Source organism: Lathyrus oleraceus, chromosome 6 (genome assembly GCF_024323335.1).
Source record: "Lathyrus oleraceus cultivar Zhongwan6 chromosome 6, CAAS_Psat_ZW6_1.0, whole genome shotgun sequence".
NCBI classification, from domain to species: Eukaryota; Viridiplantae; Streptophyta; class Magnoliopsida; order Fabales; family Fabaceae; genus Lathyrus; species Lathyrus oleraceus.
The window spans coordinates 490282630-490301083 of NC_066584.1; the positions used below are offsets into that span (position 1 = coordinate 490282630).

Genomic DNA, 18454 nt, shown 5'->3' on the forward strand with positions numbered 1-18454 from the left:
CACCCGAACCCGAGATTTGGTTGCGAGGCCTTGTCTTTTCGTTTCCTTTTCCCAGGTTTACTTCGAGCGTTTCCTTTCCCTCCTTTGGGATAAATAATGCACAGTGGCGACTCTTCTGTCTTTTCCTTCTTCGCCGGTTGTTTTTTCGCACTCCTATATTTTTTTTAGGCTGCGACAGCTGGCGACTCTGCTGGGGATATGAGTTTCCTTAAGCGAGTCCCTCCTAGCTTTTGTAGGTTTCTTGTTTGTTGGGTGTTTATTCTTTTGTACAATTATTTATTTTTCAGCACTTGTGTACATATCATTGTTGTGTTTGTTGGCTCTGTTCGTTTGTTTGTTTGCGAGAGTGGAATGTTATGTGTGAGATAAGCCCAATACACAGGCCTGAGTGCACTTAGGATTAGCGTGGTTTCACATGCCCTCACGTTCCGTCTCGGTCCGATGTTGGAATATGAAAACACAATTTAGATGTGGATCTTTCTAGAGAATTTTGTGCTGTGGATCTCTTACAGTGCCAGAGCTATCTAGGAGAACCATTAAGTCTGGATGACCTTTACCTGACTTTCATGGGAACTTGGCTGAGACACTCCTCTTATAGTGGTAATGCCAAACCGGAAACGATGGACGTATTATTACTATTCGGCCTGAGAGTCCGTGATATCAATGTCTCTACCCTTTAGCCTCCGCATGTGAGCTGGGTGGGTTGTTTACAGGTGTGCAGGAACCCTTGACCTCATCATACCCTGATATCTGATACCTGGTACCTGATCATCATGGTTCTTTTTCCTGGATCCGAACTTCTGGCACTGGTTTTATTTGTGGATTTGAACCTTTAAACCTGCATACCCGGACTGCCGACCTTTGAGGACTTCTTCACAGAGAACAGCTCGTGGTTCAGTATGTGGCCGGAGCCGGTCACATGTCCTTTGCATTGCATAACATCATCTGCATATTTGCATCCAACATCTCATGCTTATTCATTTGCAGGGTCTTCCCTTTCTCGGTTTGGTTTGGCTGATCTGTGCTTATTATGGAGGCTCCTAGGAAGAGTAATGTGACCTATCATTTCATCGATACCAAGATCGGCCCATTGCATCAGATAAAAGCTTTGATTACTCCTGACCATGTGGGTTTATTCCAGGATACTTATGGCAACATCTTGCCTACGGTTGAAGACTTGGATGCTTCTCAGAGGAGTCTGATACATACTTGCTTGCAGTTTTATGATCCTCAGTTGCGTTGTTTCACTTTTCAGGATTTCCAGTTGGCTCCTTTATTGGAAGAGTATGGTATGATCTTGGGTGTTCCTCTACAACATTGTGTCTCTTTCAACTCCGATATACCTCCACTAGAGCGTAAGGATATTGCTAAGGCTCTTCATCTGGAAGTGTTTGTTGTAAAGGAAAATCTCTCTTCTAAGGGAGGTCTATCTGGTTTCCATCTGGATTTTTTGGTAGACAAAGCCGAAGAGTGTGCTGCTCAAGGCAATTGGGAGGCTGTGTGTGCTCTGTTAGCATTGAGTGTCTATGGTATTATGTTATTCGCCGATGAACCGAAGTTCGTGAGTATGAGTGTTATTCATATCTTTCTGCTAAAGAACCTGATTCCCACCCTTCTTGGTGATTTCTATTTTTCGGTGCACAATAAGAATGAGAAGAGACGAGGGAGATTGGTCAGATGTTGCGCTCCATTGTTCCATAAGTGGCTCGTGGGGCACTTGCCAAATGACGATGCTTTTCTGAATCCGCATCAAGCCAGGAATTGGGCTAGAAGGTTGGTTGTCTTGACTGCTAAAGACATCAGATGGTGTAATAAGAACACCAAAGGTGGCGATTTTGTGGTTAGCTATGGGAAATACCCTAATGTACCATTGTTGGGTATGAAGGGTTGTATCAAATATAACCCGATTCTTTTGAGAAGACAGTTAGGGTATGCCTTGACTCACGCTCCTAAGGATCAAGATCTGGTGGAATCTTTCTACTTCCCAATGCAAGATAATCTAAAACTGGAGGAATATTCAGACTAAAGGTGCTACTGTCTATGGAAAGTGTAACAACATCTCTTCTTCCCAGTATGATAGTTGGTTGCGAGAAAGAGCTCAGATTACTCTTCTACCTTTCTCTATGGGAGAACCATCTGATCCGGTTATTGTTGAGTCTGTCAGCATGGTTGAGTACAACAGTTTGAAGCAAGAAAAGGGAAAAGTCGATAAGTTGAATGCGAAGCTGAGTGAAGGCCTCAGGAAAACTTTGTGCACTAAGAAAGAAGCTGAGAGAGAAGTTCAAAGATTGAATGAGATGCAAAGACAAAGCAATGAGAGGATTGCTGAAGATGCTGATTATATCCGTAAAGTCTGTTCAGGTGAAGATATACTGAAGAAAGCTTGCAAGGCTGCTAAGGAGCAGTTAGGAAGAGCTGAATATAGGCTTATTGAGCGCCAGCAAAGGTGGGAAGAATTGTCTGATCGCCGAAGACAGGTTGAGATAGAAATCAGAGCAGAAAATGAGCGGTTGAAGAGTAGGGAGAACGAGCAGCATGAAGCACTTCGATTGGCTGAACAAGAGATCGTCGAACTAAAGGTTCGAGCAGGGGTCAAGAGAACAAAAGAACAAGACAAGTACAGGAAATTGGAAGAAGCGGTCAAAACGAGGAATTTGTTGATTCAAGGCCTTACAGAACACCCTAATGACCCGGTTACAGAGGCGCTTCTTAAGGAAGTTCGGGAAGATTCGTTTGGGCTAGATGTTTGACTCCTTTTGTTTTTGTAGAGTTCACCATCAGGTTTGTTGATGGGTTCTCATTTCTGTGTTCGTCGCTCTCAGAACAGCTTGTATTTTGACTATGAATCCTTTCAGACGTTTCATTCTCTTTGATTATTTCGTATGTGACCAAAGCTTCTTATCACCTCTCCTCGATATTGTTATTTGCGCGTTCGATTGTTGTTGTACACGTTGTTCTGGAAGGTCAAACCGGAATTGAGAAGGGGGGGCCTTAAAATTGAATAAGCAGCGCATCGCATACCAAGCATATTAACCCTTGTTTGTTTTGCAGGTGTCACCGCAGTGTCTAATATCCATTCCCTATTTCAGGCATTATTGGTCCCAAGCGAGTCCACAGGTACCCGACAAAGGAAAATCGTCCGCAACTAGCAATGGACCAGGTACAGAAAGAGCTGGCAGATATGCGTGAAAGGATGGATCAGTTCATGACATTGATGACTGGTATGGCAAAAGGCCAGGAAAAGCTGAGGGAATTGATTAAGCAACCGAGGCTCGATCCAGAGGTAGAGATACCAAATGCTGAGGGAAACCCTGGTAACCCTGGGAACGCTGATAACCCTGTGAACACTGGTAACGCGGGTAACGCAATTGCTGATGGAAACCCGGGTAATGTTGGCAACACGGGGAATGTTGGAAATGGTATTGGCGGAAGGTACAATGTGAATCAAGGAATTCAGATTAACGGGCGCCCCGTTACTGAGGATTATCAGTATGATCAATTCTCTTTGCACGACGAAGCCCATGAGACCACTCTCCGTATGGATGAGCTTGCTGAGAAGCTCAAATCTTTGGAGTCTCAAAATTCCTTAGGTTTTGATGTCACAAATCTTGGTCTGGTTCAGGGGGTGAGGATTCCTCACAAGTTCAAACCCCCTACTTTTGAGAAATACAACGGGGCTTCTTGCCCACGCACTCATCTCCAATCTTATTTGGGAAGGTTGAGAGCTCACACGGAAGATGAAAAGCTATGGATGTACTATTTTGAAGACAGTCTAACTAGAGCTTCTCGTGAATGGGATTCTCATTTGTCTCGTACTACCATCAAGAGCTGGAAAGACTTGGCAGAGGCTTTTGTCAAGCAATATCAATACAACTTGGACTTGGCTCCAAATCGGACCTTGTTGCAAGGAATGTCTTAGACTGCCAAGGAGACCTTTAGAGAATACGCTCAGTGTTGGAGACAAATTGCTGCGTCCGTCCAACCCCCTATGTCTGAAAGGGAGACGGCGGACATGTTCATGAACACTCTTCAAGGCAATTATATTGAGAGATTGTTTGCTTGCCCGTCAATCAGCTTTGCAGAGATAGTAATTGCTGGAGAAAGAATCGAGAGTCTGTTCAAGATGGGCCAAATTCAAGACAACAGTGCTTCCAGCTCATCAGGTCCCAAGAAACCGTTTACCGGTAACGGTCAGCGAAGAAGAGAAGGCGAGACAAGCGTTGTGTATGCCGGTAGAGGCAGGGGCAGAGGATGCCCTAATTATTATCAAGATCAAGTGGCCGCAGTCACTATTCCAACACCTGCTCCTCAACAGCAACAACAACCACAATATCATCCGCAACAGCAACCCAGGTACAACAATCAACAACAAGGGGGTAATCCGGGTCAGCAGAGACACTATCAACAACGTCCAAGGCAGATGGACCGGGTCATTGAGCCAATCCCAATGCCTTATTCTGTATTACTTCCCAGGATGATTGACCTGAATTTGGTTACGTTGAGAACTCTGCCTCCACCAATCGATCCCAATAATTTGCCTAGAGGTTATGATGTCAACGCCAGATGTGCTTTTCACTTCAACACACCTGGCCATACTACAGATAATTGCAAGGCTTTCCAGCTAAAGGTACAAGATTTGAGAGATGCCAAGGCTATCAATTTTTCTCCGGTGCCTAATGTTATCCAAAACCCGATGCTAACCCACGGCGGGCAGAGGATTAATGCTGTTGATAGTGGGGAAACTTTGAATTTGGTTTCTGATGTGACTAAAGTGAAGACTTCGCTATCGGTGGTCAAAGACCGACTCTTGAAAGGACAGATTTTCCCGGGCTGTGGGGAAGAGTGTAGAAATTGTCAAGCTTCCAAGAACGGATGTGACAGTTTGAGAAGGGGTATTCAGCAACTGATAGATGAAGGTTGTCTTTAGTTCGATCAGACCCGTCCAGTGAAGAATGATGTGTCGATAGTGACGATTTATTTCACTCCTGAAGAAATATATGTTCCCGAGAGACCTGCTCTGAAAACAATATATTTCCCAGAAAGCACCGCTCCAGCAACAGTGAACAACGAAAGCCCAACACCAGTTACAATTCACTCTGACAGCCCTCAACCGTCTTTGGTTAGTCCGGTCACCATCACGATACCAGGACCTGTTCCGTATGAGAAAGACAGTGCTATCCCGTGGCACTATAGGGCTGATACCTACTTCTAGGGGCGGAAAGTTGACGATGAAGACATCGACATTGGTAGCTCCGCTGTAGACAATGTTGGAGGGGTTGGTGGCTTCACTCGCAGTGGACGCCTATTTGCACCATCAACATTGCGCACGAATACTGAAGCTGAGGCAGTTGCCAAGGCTAAAGGAAAACAGGTAGCCAACGAAGAGGTTACTACTGAGGAAGCTCCTCCTAAGACCGCATTCGAGGAAGAAGTGGATGAGTTCATGTGGATTATCAATAAAAGTGACTACAAGGTAGTCGACCAGCTAAATCAGACACCCTCAAAGATCTCCATTCTCTCGCTATTGATGTGCTATGAGGCGCACAGAGCAACCTTGTTGAAAGTACTGAATATGGCCTATGTTCCACCAGAGATAACCGTTAACCAGCTGGAGTCGGTAGTTTCAAATGTAAACGCTAGCCATGGGCTAGGTTTCACCGACTATGACCTGACATCTGAGGGCACGAATCACAACAAGGCTTTACATATCACAATGGAATGCAAAGGGGCGGTGCTTTCCCATGTTTTGGTTGATACATGCTCTTATCTGAATGTTCTTCCAAAGAAAGCCTTAATGAAATTGGATTGCGATGGCATCATCCTGAGGCCAAGTAATTTAGTTGTGAGGACTTTTGATGGCTCTAAGAGATCTGTCTTTGGCGAAGTTGAGTTGCCAGTTAAGATTGGACCGCAGGTGTTCAAGAGCACCTTTTATGTGATGGATATCCAGCCTGCCTATAGTTGTCTGCTAGGGCGGCCCTGGATTCATGCTGCCGGTGCTGTTACTTCTACTCTCCACCAGAAGCTCAAATATGAACTAGAAGGTCAGGTCATCATTGTCTGTGGTGAAGAGGATATTTTTGTTAGCCACCCGTCTACATTTAAGTATGTGGAGATGGATGGCGAGATGCATGAGATGTTGTGTCAGGGCTTTGAAGCCATAAACATCAGTGAGGTCGCGCCCGAAGTTGTCTTTTCACCTAAGTCCGAGACGGTCGGGACTTCTATATCTTCATACAAGCAAGCTGTTGAAGTGGTTAAAGCTGGTAATGCCCAAGGCTGGGGCAAATTTGTGGAGCCAGTCATCAAAGAAGACAAGTTTGGATTGGGGTATACTCCGGGGTCTCAGAAGAACAAAGCAGGTACTTTCTCCAACGGGGGTTTGGTTTCTCCCCACATCATCAATGTTGCAGATGAAGACAAGGCTGACAACGACTGTGACTTAGATAGCTGGATTCGCCCGTGTGTCCCGGGAGAAAAGCTCAACAATTGGTCGTCTGAAAAAGTCGTCCGGGTTACTCTACTGAAAGAGTAATTTTTATTGGTTTCCTTTTATTACATGCATAAAAAGTCTTACACTTTGCCCAATGTGTAATGACTCATATGTAGGGCCATCCATTTAGTCGCATTTCGCAATTATTTTCATCATCAATAAAGGACAGCTTTTGCAAACAATTTTGTGTTCTCTTTCTTTCAATTATTTTACTTTTAGAAAAAAACAATAAAAATGGCAATGTTTCTTTTTCGATTTTCTTTCCAAAAATCTCGTTCTAAGGTAAAGCATGATCCTCCATCATGCAGAGATGATCACCCGGATCTCACTGCTAACGACAATGCTATGGCCAAGTATGACTTCGACAATCCTATCTATCAAGCCGAAGAAGGAGTTGAGGAAGATTGTGAATTGCCTGAAGAGTTAGCCAGGTTGTTGAAACAGGAGGACCGAGCTATTACACCTTATCAGGAGGTGATAGAGACCATCAACATTGGTACCAAAGACGATAAGAAAGCGATCAAGATTGGGTCCAGTCTACAGGCCGAGGTGAAAGAACAGTTGATCAGTTTGCTTCGTGAGTACGTCGACAGCTTTGCTTGGTCCTATCAAGATATGCCAGGTTTGGATACAGACATCGTTGTGCACAGGTTACCGTTGAATGAAGATATGCCGCCGGTAAAGCAGAAGTTACGCCGGACTCATCCTGACGTGGCAATGAAAATCAAAGAAGAAGTTCAGAAACAGTGGGACGCAGGGTTTCTCGCTGTGGCCAGTTACCCACCATGGGTCGCCAATATCGTACCAGTACCCAAGAGGGATGGCAAAGTACGGATGTGCGTCGATTACAGAGATCTGAATAGGGCTAGTCCGAAAGACGACTTCCCATTACCTCACATCGATGTTTTGGTTGATAACACAACTCAGTTCTCCGTATATTCTTTCATGGATGGTTTCTCCGGTTATAATCAGATCAGGATGGCGCCGGAAGACATGGAGAAAACGACATTCATCCCACCATGGGGTACCTTCTGTTACAAGGTCATGCCTTTTGGGTTGAAGAACGCAGGGGCAACGTACCAACGGGCTATGGTAACACTTTTTCATGATATGATTCACAAAGAGATCGAGTGCTATGTGGATGATATGATTGCCAAGTCCCGAACATAAGAAGAACATCTGGACAATCTGCAGAAGTTTTTTGAACGTCTGAGAAAGTTCAAGTTAAGGCTGAATTCGAACAAGTGCACTTTTGGAGTGCGAACTGGTAAGCTGTTAGGTTTCGTTGTAAGTGAAAGAGGAATAGAGGTAGATCCTGCGAAAGTAAAAGCTATTCAAGAAATGTCTGCACCTAAAACAGAAAGAGAGGTTCGTGGCTTCCTGGGCAGATTGAACTACATTTCAAGGTTCATATCTAATCTTACAGCCACATGCGAGCCATTGTTCAAAATGCTGAGGGAAGAGCAAGAGGTCAGGTGGAATGATGATTTTCAGAAAGCCTTTGAAAGAATAAAAGAGTATTTGCAGGAGGCCCCGATTCTAATGCCTCCAGCAGAGGGAAGACCGTTGATCATGTACTTGACGGTGTTAGAAGGGTCAATGGGTTGTGTGCTCGGTCAGCATGACGAGTCAGGTCGAAAAGAGCATGCAATATACTACCTTAGCAAAAATTTTACCGATTGTGAACAAAGATACTCACTGCTCGAGAAAACTTGTTGCGCTTTGGCATGGGCTACTCGCCGACTAAGACAGTATATGTTGACTCACACGACTCTATTGATATCAAAGATGGATCCAATCAAGTATATTTTTGAAAAGCCAGTGCTTACCGGAAGGGTTGCTAGGTGGCAAATGATACTGACAGAGTATGACATCCAATACACTTCACAAAAAGCCATCAAAAGGAAGTGTCTTGTCAGACTATCTTGCAGAGCAACCGATTGATGATTACCAACCTATGAGATTCGACTTTCCTGATGAGGACATCATGTTTCTCAAATCGAAAGATTGCGAGGAACCACTCCCGGAGGAGGGGCTTGACCATGAATCCAAATGGATTATGATGATTGATGGGGCGGTCAACGTCAATGGTCGCGGAGTTGGTGGAGTGTTGATCACGCCGGAGGGGGTTCATATGCCATTTTGTGCCAGAATAACTTTTCCCTGCACCAACAATGAAGCCGAATACGAAGCTTGTATCCTAGGACTTGAGGAAGCCGTCAACCTACGGATTAAAACCCTGGATGTACACGGGGATTCAGCTTTGGTCATAAATCAAACCAACGGGAAATGGTATACACATCAGCCTCATTTGGTTCCTACAGAGACTATACGAGAAGATTGTTGACTTTCTTTATGACGGTGAAGCTGCATTACATTCCTCGTGAAGACAACCAATTTGCAGATGCTTTGGCTACCTTGTCTTCGATGATTAAGGTGTTATGTCGGAACTACGTACCCAGAATTGATGTATCTCGGCTTGATATACCCGCCTATGTGTTTGCTGCTAATGCAGTATTTGATGATAAGCCGTGGTATCATGACATCAAGCGTTTCCTGAAGAGTCAAGAGTACCCAGCTGGGGCGTCTTCGAACGATAAGAAGACGTTGAGGAGGTTAGCCGGTAGCTTCTTTCTGAACTCAGATGATACTCTGTACAAGCGAAATTTCGACATGGTCTTGCTCAGATGTGTGGACAAGCAAGAAGCGGACATGTTAATGCAAGAAGTACATGAGGGAGCTTTCGGTACCCATGCCGGAGGACATGAAATGGCTAAGAAGTTGTTAAGATCGGGGTATTATTGGTTAGAAATGAAGGCAGACTGTTGCGCATACGCCCGAAAGTGTCACAAGTGCCAAATTTACGCGGATAAAGTGCATATCCCTCTAAGCCCATTGAATGTCATGTCGTCACCTTGGCCTTTTGCAATGTGGGGCATTGATATGATTGGCAAGATCGAACCGACTGCTTCCAACGGCCATAGATTCATTTTGGTCGCTATTGATTACTTCACTAAGTGGGTGGAAGCAGTATCCTATGCAAATGTTACGAAGCAGGTGGTAGCCAGATTTCTGAAAAGAGATATCATCTGCAGATACAGAGTTCTCGAGCGGATCATTACTGATAATGGTTCGAATCTCAATAACAAAATGATGGCAGAGCTTTGCTGGGACTTCAAAATCGAGCATCACAATTCTTCCCCTTACAGGCCAAAGATGAATGGCGCTGTTGAGGCAACTAACAAGAATATTAAGAAGATTGTGCAAAAGATGGTGGTAACATACAAGGACTGGCATGAGATGTTACCGTTTGCATTACATGGGTATCGAACTTCAATTAGAACATCCACCGGGGCAACACCTTATCAGCTTGTATATGGCATGGAAGCAGTTCTTCCGGTGGAAGTCGAAATTCCTTCTTTGCGGGTCCTGATGGATGTTAAGCTGGACGAAGCAGAATGGGTCCGTTCTCGATACAACCAGCTGAGCCTAGTTGAGGAAAAGAGACTAGCAGCTATATGCCATGGCCAACTATATCAGAGACGAATGAAGAGAGCATTTGATCAGAAAGTGCGCCCTCGGGAGTATCAAGTCGGTGAATTGGTACTCAAAAGGATTCTTCCTCCCAACACAGATCACAGGGGCAAGTGGACACCGAACTATGAGGGTCCATACGGGTTAAAAGGGTTTTCTCTGGCGGAGCTTTGATGCTAACAACCATGGATGGCGAAGACTTCCCATCCCCTGTCAACTCAGACGCAGTTAAAAAATACTTCGCATAATTGACCCGCTGGACAAAAGAAGAAGAGTCCAGGAAAAAAGGGGCATCCCGAAAAAGAAAAAAAAATGTACACCCGGTGAGTCGAAAACCCGAAAGAGCGGCTCAGGCAAAAAAGGGGTATCCCGGTGATTGAAAACCCAAAAGGGCGGTCCACGCAAAAGAGGGAATAAGCGAATGACTGCGATCTAAGGGCAAAAAAGAGAATAAAGAGGTTCGGGCAAAAATTAGGGATATAAAAAAAGAGTACACCCGGTGAGTCGAAAACCCAAAAGGGCGGCTCAGGCAAAAATGGGTATCCCGGTGGATTGAAAACCCGAAAAAGGGGGCGATCCAGGCAAAAGTTAGGGAATAAGCGAATGACTGTGATCTGAGTTCATCAGTGTTATATCACCGTTTCATTCAATCCGGCAATCTTCAAAGGTTAAAGATCGACTAATCATCCACTTCAGAAAGCAAGATGAGCAGAGCGTCTTGAGGTCATACGAGCCATAGCAGAGTCGAAACTCAGTGGGACCCCGTATCCACATTGCCATTAGGATAGTTTCTTTTGTTCAATATATAGCGATCACCTCTTTTCAGGGATCATCTTCCTGATGTACTCGCCTATTCCTGGCACAAATTTTTCAACCAATAAAAGTTGAATAATTCAGTTAAAGAGCCTCTTTATTTTTCATTTATCAGTTTGTTTGCAAAAGATGTCTGAATCTTTGATGAAACATATTGCATCTGAATATAATGGTGGCTTTTGCAGATGATTTGCACAGGAAAACATTTAAAATTGCTTTGAATGTGCTTAATCCCGGACGGTGAATTCAAACCGAGTAATTCCCCCGGGACATATGTAACACCCTTCTAAAATACCCCAAATAATTAATTAAATAACAAAATATGTCAATCAGAGTAAATATGCAATTTAAGGGTGTCACACAATATTTCACAATATTCAACAATATAACTGTCATGCTCCTTTATTAATTCAAAACATAAGCATTTTTGCATAAAACGCAGCGGATAGAAATCAAATCAATCATGTGAAACATGTAACATATTACATGTAAAATGGTTCACAACCAACAATAAAACATTCAAAACATCCCATCCCGATGTTACATCTACCAGAGCATGACCCACTAAGGAACTACACTAGACTCCAAGGACTAGCTTCTACTCAATCACTGCTCGTTACCTGAAAAATAGTTGTAAGGGTGAGTTCCTCAATCGATATAATAAGCATTATAAATTAACATGTAATGCCAAGTAATTTCACACATTCATCACCCTAATCAGGTCATACATTCAGCAACGGCAACATCAACTAAAATCATACTCAACTCAACCACAAAACACACGTATAATATTGGAATGCATCCATTCATATTATACGCCATACAATACAAATGCAATGAGACTCCATGCATGCGGTACCGACTATTTGTGAACATATAGTTCACCTCACCGACCAAATCCAGGTACGGCTACCAAGCTCACTAGTCCCACTCATTTGAGACCTAGTGACTCACTCACTAATTCCTCACCATGGGAATTAGCTACCACCCCTCAAGGGCTATGCTATGCACGCTAATTCACCTAGCATGCAAACATCGACAACAGTCCATAATGACTAACTCACTAATTCCTCACAATGGGAATTAGCTACCACCATAAGGCCACAATATGCATGCTAATCACCTAGCAATGCTACATCATCAACAATTCAAGAATAGACATATGCTCACACTCTAAGCCATAAAACAGTCTATTCACAAATGCACACATAACTGATACATTCACAAGATCATGCATACCATCACACATCATCAGTATTTTATCACATAAGCATATCAGATCATGCCAAAGAACAACCACAGTATTAGCACACTCTACTAATACCTATACTACTCAAAACAACGGGAAATGATCCCTAATATATCGTACATCAGCTAAATCGCATTACTCAGCTGAATAACCAAAAACTGCACAACAACAGCACAGAAAATCACAATCCTGCCCATACGCGTATTGCTTAGTCCCATACGCGTATGGCCCATTTCTCAGCCAAAACCCATACGCGTAACACCATCCCATACGCGTATGCTACGCGTACCACCTCCCCATACGCGTACCAACAGAGACCAAACACGTTCAAAACATCATCTTCCTCATCCATACGCGTATTGCCTAGTGCCATACGCGTACCAGACCCTCTCATACGCGTATTGCCTAGTGCCATACGCGTATGACCAGAAACCAGATTTCCAGATCTGCTATGGTCTTCTCTGCTACGAGATCTATCCAATTCAACCTTCCACAGTCCAATTTTTCACAATAATTGTTCATATCATCTAACACGAATCATAACCTATTCGATCTCACAATTTCTAACACTATTGCATCTAATTCCTACGAATTTCCTTCATTTTTAATCCAGATTCGTTCATCCCAAAAGTTCACAATTTTCAGCATAATTATTCCAATCAGAGGTAAATCAATGGTTTATCACTACCCATGACATATTATCCCATAATACCCATTAAACGATGATAAACCCCTCTTACCTGAGTCAATCCGGCAAATCTTCGGCTTCGAGCTCTTCCTCTCTCCAACCCTTGTTCTCTGGTTCTCTTTGCCCTTTTTCCACTTTCTGTCTCTTTTCCCTTTTCACGTGAAAATAACTCTTTTTACCAAATGGAACCTTTTTACTGATTTCTACTTTTATTCCAATAATAATAATAAAAATAATCCAATAATAATAATCCCAATAATATTCCAATAATTATTATTCCAATAATAATAATAATTCCAATTATTTAATTAAATTAATAAATATATTATTAACTCAATTTAAATAATTATCTTATTTTATCGGGGTGTTACAACTCTCCCCCACTAAAAGAGTTTTCGTCCTCGAAAACATACCTCAAGTGAATAACTCAGGATAAGACTCCTTCATCTGACTCTCAAGTTCCCAAGTCACATTGCCACCTGCTGGTCCTCCCCAAGCTACCTTTACCAAGGCAATCTCTTTACCCTGCAACTGCTTCAACTCTCGATCCTCGATCCTCATAGGTGATGTTTCAACAGTCAGGTTATCTCTCACCTGTACATCATCTACTTGGACCACATGCGACGGATCAGGAATTTACCTCCTCAACTGAGACACATGAAAAACCTCATGCAAATTCACAAGTGACGGTGGTAAAGCGATACGATAGGCTACCTGCCCTATCCTCTCCAAAATCTGATAAGGACCAATAAATCGAGGTGTCAACTTCTTCGACTTCAAAGCTCGACCAACCCCAGTTATCGGAGTAACACGAAGAAACACATGATCTCCCTCTTGGAACTCAAGTGACTTCCTCCTCTTGTCGTGATAACTCTTCTGACGACTCTGAGCAATTCTCATCTTCTCCTGAATCATCTTAATCTTTTCCGTAGTTTGTTGAACAATCTCCGGTCCAACCACAGCACTCTCACCGGACTCATACCAACATAAAGGTGTCCGACATCTCCTACCATACAAAGCTTCAAACGGCGCCATACCAATGCTCGAATGAAAACTATTGTTGTAGGTAAACTCAATCAAAGGTAAATAACAATCCCAAGCACCTCCTTTTTCCAAAACACAAGCTCTCAAAAGATCCTCTAGTGACTGAATCGTCCTCTCAGTCTGACCATCAGTCTGCGGATGATATGCAGAACTCAATCTCAGCTTAGTTCCCAAAGCCCTCTGCAAACCTTCCCAGAACTTCGATGTAAATCTAGGATCTCTGTCCGAAACAATACTCGACGGAATACCATGCAAACTTACAATCTTCTCAATATACAACTCGGCTAATCTCTCTAACGGATAATCCATTCTGATCGGAATGAAATGAGCCGATTTTGTCAATCTGTCAACAATCACCCAAATAGCTTCGAAATTCTTAGTTGTCCTCGGTAAACCAGAAACAAAATCCATACTGATACTATCCCACTTCCACTCTGGAATAGCCAACGGTTGCATTAGCCCAGACGGCTTCTGATGCTCAATCTTTGACTTCTGACAAGTCAAACAAGAATAAACAAAACTCACAATTTCTCTTTTCATTCCCGGCCACCAAAATAACTTTTTCAAATCATGATACATCTTCGTAGCTCCAGGATGAATACTCAAGCCACTACGATGTCCTTCCTCCAGGATACTCTTCTTAAGTTCGGTAACATCCGGAATACACACCCGATTACCAAATTTCAAAACACCATTCTCATCAACTCTGAATTCACCACCTTGACCTTGATTCACTAGAGTCAACTTATCCACCAAAAGCACATCGGATTTCTGACTCTCTCTAATCTCATCCAGAATACTACTTGTTAACTTCAACATTCCCAATTTAACACTATTGTGAGTACTCTCACACACCAAACTCAAGTCTCTAAACTGCTCAATTAAATCCAATTCCTTAACCATTAACATAGACATATGCAATGATTTCCGACTCAATACATCAGCCACTACGTTTGCTTTACCCGGATGGTAATTCAAACCAAAGTCATAATCCTTCATAAACTCTAACCATCTCCTCTGTCTCATATTCAGCTCTTTCTGATCAAACAAATACTTTAAACTTTTATGATCACTGAAAACCTCAAATCTTGACCCGTACAAGTAATGCCTCCACAACTTCAGAACAAAAACCACAGCTGCCAACTCTAAATCGTGCGTCGTATAGTTCCTCTCATGAACCCTCAGTTGTCTCGAAGCATAAGCTATAACCTGCTTATTCTGCATCAACACACCACCCAAACCCAACAATGAAGCATCACAGAAAACCTCAAATAGTTCTGACGGACTCGGTAATATCAAAATAGGAGCAGTAGTTAACCTTCTCTTTAACTCTTGGAAACCTTCTTCACATTTTGAGTCCCAAACAAACGCTTGCCCCTTTCTAGTCAACATCGTCAACGGTAACACCAACTTAGAAAATCCTTCAATGAACTTCCTATAATAACCTGCAAGTCCAAGAAAACTTCTTATCTCAGCAACTGACTTCGGAGCTTCCCACTTAGATACCGCTTCTATCTTAGAAGGATCAACAACAACGCCACCTCTTTAAATCACATGACCAAGAAAACTAACCTCTTCTAACCAAAATTCACACTTGGATAGTTTAGCAAATAACTTCTTTTCTCGTAGAACTCCTAACACCACTCTCAAATGCTCAGCATGCTCTTCTTCAGATTTCGAATACACCAAAATGTCATCAATAAACACCACAACAAACTTATCTAGGTACGGATGGAAAATCCTATTCATATACTCCATAAATACTCCAGGCGCATTAGTCACACCAAAAGGCATTACAGAATACTCATAATGTCCATACCTTGTTCTGAAAGCAGTCTTCTGAATATCCTCAGTTTTCACACGTATCTGATGATATCCCGACCTCAAATCTATCTTGCTGAACACACTCGCACCAACCAACTGATCCATCAAATCATCAATCCTCGGCAAAGGATACCGATTCTTGATCGTCACTTTATTCAGTTGCCTGTAGTCCACACACAACCTCATAGTACCTTCTTTCTTCTTAACCAATAACACTGGTGCACCCCACGGTGACACACTCGGACGAATAAATTTCTTTTCCAACAGATCTTCCAACTGACTCTTCAATTCAGTTAACTCAACAGCAGACATACGGTACGGAGCCATCGACACCGGCCTAGTACCAGGTACCAAATCAATCGAGAACTCAACTTCACGCTCTGGCGGTAATTCATTCACTTCTTCAGGAAACACATCAGGAAAATCACACACCACGGCTAGATCACAAATCACCAGTTTATCTTTAGCCTCCAAAGTCGCTAACAGCATAAATAACTCTGCCCCATCTGCTACTGCCTCATTCACCTGCCTCGCTGATAGAAACAAACTCTTTCCTTCCTCAATCTCAGGAAAAATCACAGTCTTATCAAAACAGTTGATATAAACTCGGTTACACACCAACCAGTTCATACCCAAGATAACATCGATCTGCACTAGTGGAAGACACACTAGGTCCATCCCAAAGTCTCTACCAAAAATACTCAAAGGACAATTTAAACAAACTGAAGTAGTAGTCACTGAACCCTTCGCAGGAGTATCAATCACCATACTGCCATGCATCTCAGATATCTCTAACTTAAGTTTCACAGCACAATCCAAAGATTTAAAGGAATGAGTCGCACCTGTGTCAATAATAGCTACAAGAGGAAAGCCATTAATATAACACGTACCTCGGATCAAACGATCATCTGCAGCAGTCTCAGAACCCGATAAAGCAAAGACCTTGCCTCCTGACTGGTTCTTTCTCTTCGGCTTAGGACACTGTGGACTGATATGACCCGCTTCTCCACAGTTGAAACAAGTCACAGTCTTCAACCGGCAATCTGCAGCCAAGTGACCACCTTTTCCACACTTAAAACACTTCTTCTCATTACTGGTACACTCATGGATACGATGCCCAACCTGACCACATCTGTAACACTTAGCAGGGGCACTGGAGTCTCCCCCACTAGGCCTCTTCATCCCACTCTGCCTCTGAAAACCTTTGCCAACTGCATACGGTTTCCCACGATCATTCTGATTCTTGCCTTTCCTATCAACCCTTTGCTGATAGCTCTCTGCTCTGGCCTTGGTATCCTGTTCAAAAATCCTGCAACAGTCAACCAAATCAGAAAACACTCTAATCCGCTGATACCCAATAGCCTGCTTGATCTCGGGACGTAACCCGTTCTCAAACTTCACACATTTTGAAAATTCCCCAGTAGCCTCGTTATAGGGAGTGTAATACTTCGACAGCTCTGTGAACTTAGCAGCATACTCAGTAACAGACCGATTGCCCTGCTTCAATTCCAAGAACTCTATCTCTTTCTTTCCTCTGACATCCTCTGGAAAGTACTTCCTCAGGAATCTCTCTATGAACACAGCCCAAGTGATCTCAGCATTCCCAGCAGTTTCCAACTCAGTGCGGGTAGCAACCCACCAATCATCTGCTTCCTCTGACAGCATATGCGTACCGAACCTGACCTTCTGGTTATCGGCACACTCAGTCACTCGGAAGATCCTCTCGATCTCCTTCAACCACTTCTGAGCGCCATCTGGATCGTATGCTCCCTTGAACATTGGAGGATTGTTCTTCTGGAACTCACTCAGTTGACGAGCAGCTCCCATTCCCACAACATTCGGATTTCCTCCAAGTACTCCAGCTAGCATACCCAGAGCCTCAGCAATTGCAGCCTCGTCTCTACCTCTTCCAGCCATCTCTATTCTGAAAACCCAACAAGCTAAACAATAAGTACTGATAGGGTTACACAACACCTATCCCGTACAGGGGAACAGAATAATTACGACTCGACTCGACCGACTATGCTCTGATACCACTAATGTAACACCCTTCTAAAATACCCCAAATAATTAATTAAATAACAAAATATGTCAATCAGAGTAAATATGCAATTTAAGGGTGTCACACAATATTTCACAATATTCAACAATATAACTGTCATGCTCCTTTATTAATTCAAAACATAAGCATTTTTGCATAAAACGCAGCGGATAGAAATCAAATCAATCATGTGAAACATGTAACATATTACATGTAAAATGGTTCACAACCAACAATAAAACATTCAAAACATCCCATCCCGATGTTACATCTACCAGAGCATGACCCACTAAGGAACTACACTAGACTCCAAGGACTAGCTTCTACTCAATCACTGCTCGTTACCTGAAAAATAGTTGTAAGGGTGAGTTCCTCAATCGATATAATAAGCATTATAAATTAACATGTAATGCCAAGTAATTTCACACATTCATCACCCTAATCAGGTCATACATTCAGCAACGGCAACATCAACTAAAATCATACTCAACTCAACCACAAAACACACGTATAATATTGGAATGCATCCATTCATATTATACGCCATACAATACAAATGCAATGAGACTCCATGCATGCGGTACCGACTATTTGTGAACATATAGTTCACCTCACCGACCAAATCCAGGTACGGCTACCAAGCTCACTAGTCCCACTCATTTGAGACCTAGTGACTCACTCACTAATTCCTCACCATGGGAATTAGCTACCACCCCTCAAGGGCTATGCTATGCACGCTAATTCACCTAGCATGCAAACATCGACAAC

General features: G+C 43.0%; 2 protein-coding genes across 2 annotated transcripts; both read left to right on the plus strand.

The window, feature by feature from the left end:
- The first annotated feature begins 1030 nt into the window (after positions 1 to 1030).
- Positions 1031 to 2026, plus strand: LOC127096397 (uncharacterized). Its single transcript, XM_051034971.1, has one exon. It carries the CDS (start codon positions 1031 to 1033, stop codon positions 2024 to 2026), a length of 996 nt encoding a protein of 331 aa, XP_050890928.1.
- Positions 2027 to 2123: 97 nt separating this feature from the next.
- On the plus strand, positions 2124 to 2750 carry LOC127096398 (uncharacterized). The gene has a single exon (XM_051034972.1). It carries the CDS (start codon positions 2124 to 2126, stop codon positions 2748 to 2750), a length of 627 nt encoding a protein of 208 aa, XP_050890929.1.
- Positions 2751 to 18454: the final 15704 nt, after the last annotated feature.

Bases quoted from the DNA above. Each gene is read 5' to 3' on its own strand.
- LOC127096398 (XM_051034972.1), top strand. From the start codon at position 2,124: ATGGGAGAACCATCTGATCCGGTTATTGTTGAGTCTGTCAGCATGGTT.
- LOC127096397 (XM_051034971.1), top strand. From the start codon at position 1,031: ATGGAGGCTCCTAGGAAGAGTAATGTGACCTATCATTTCATCGATACC.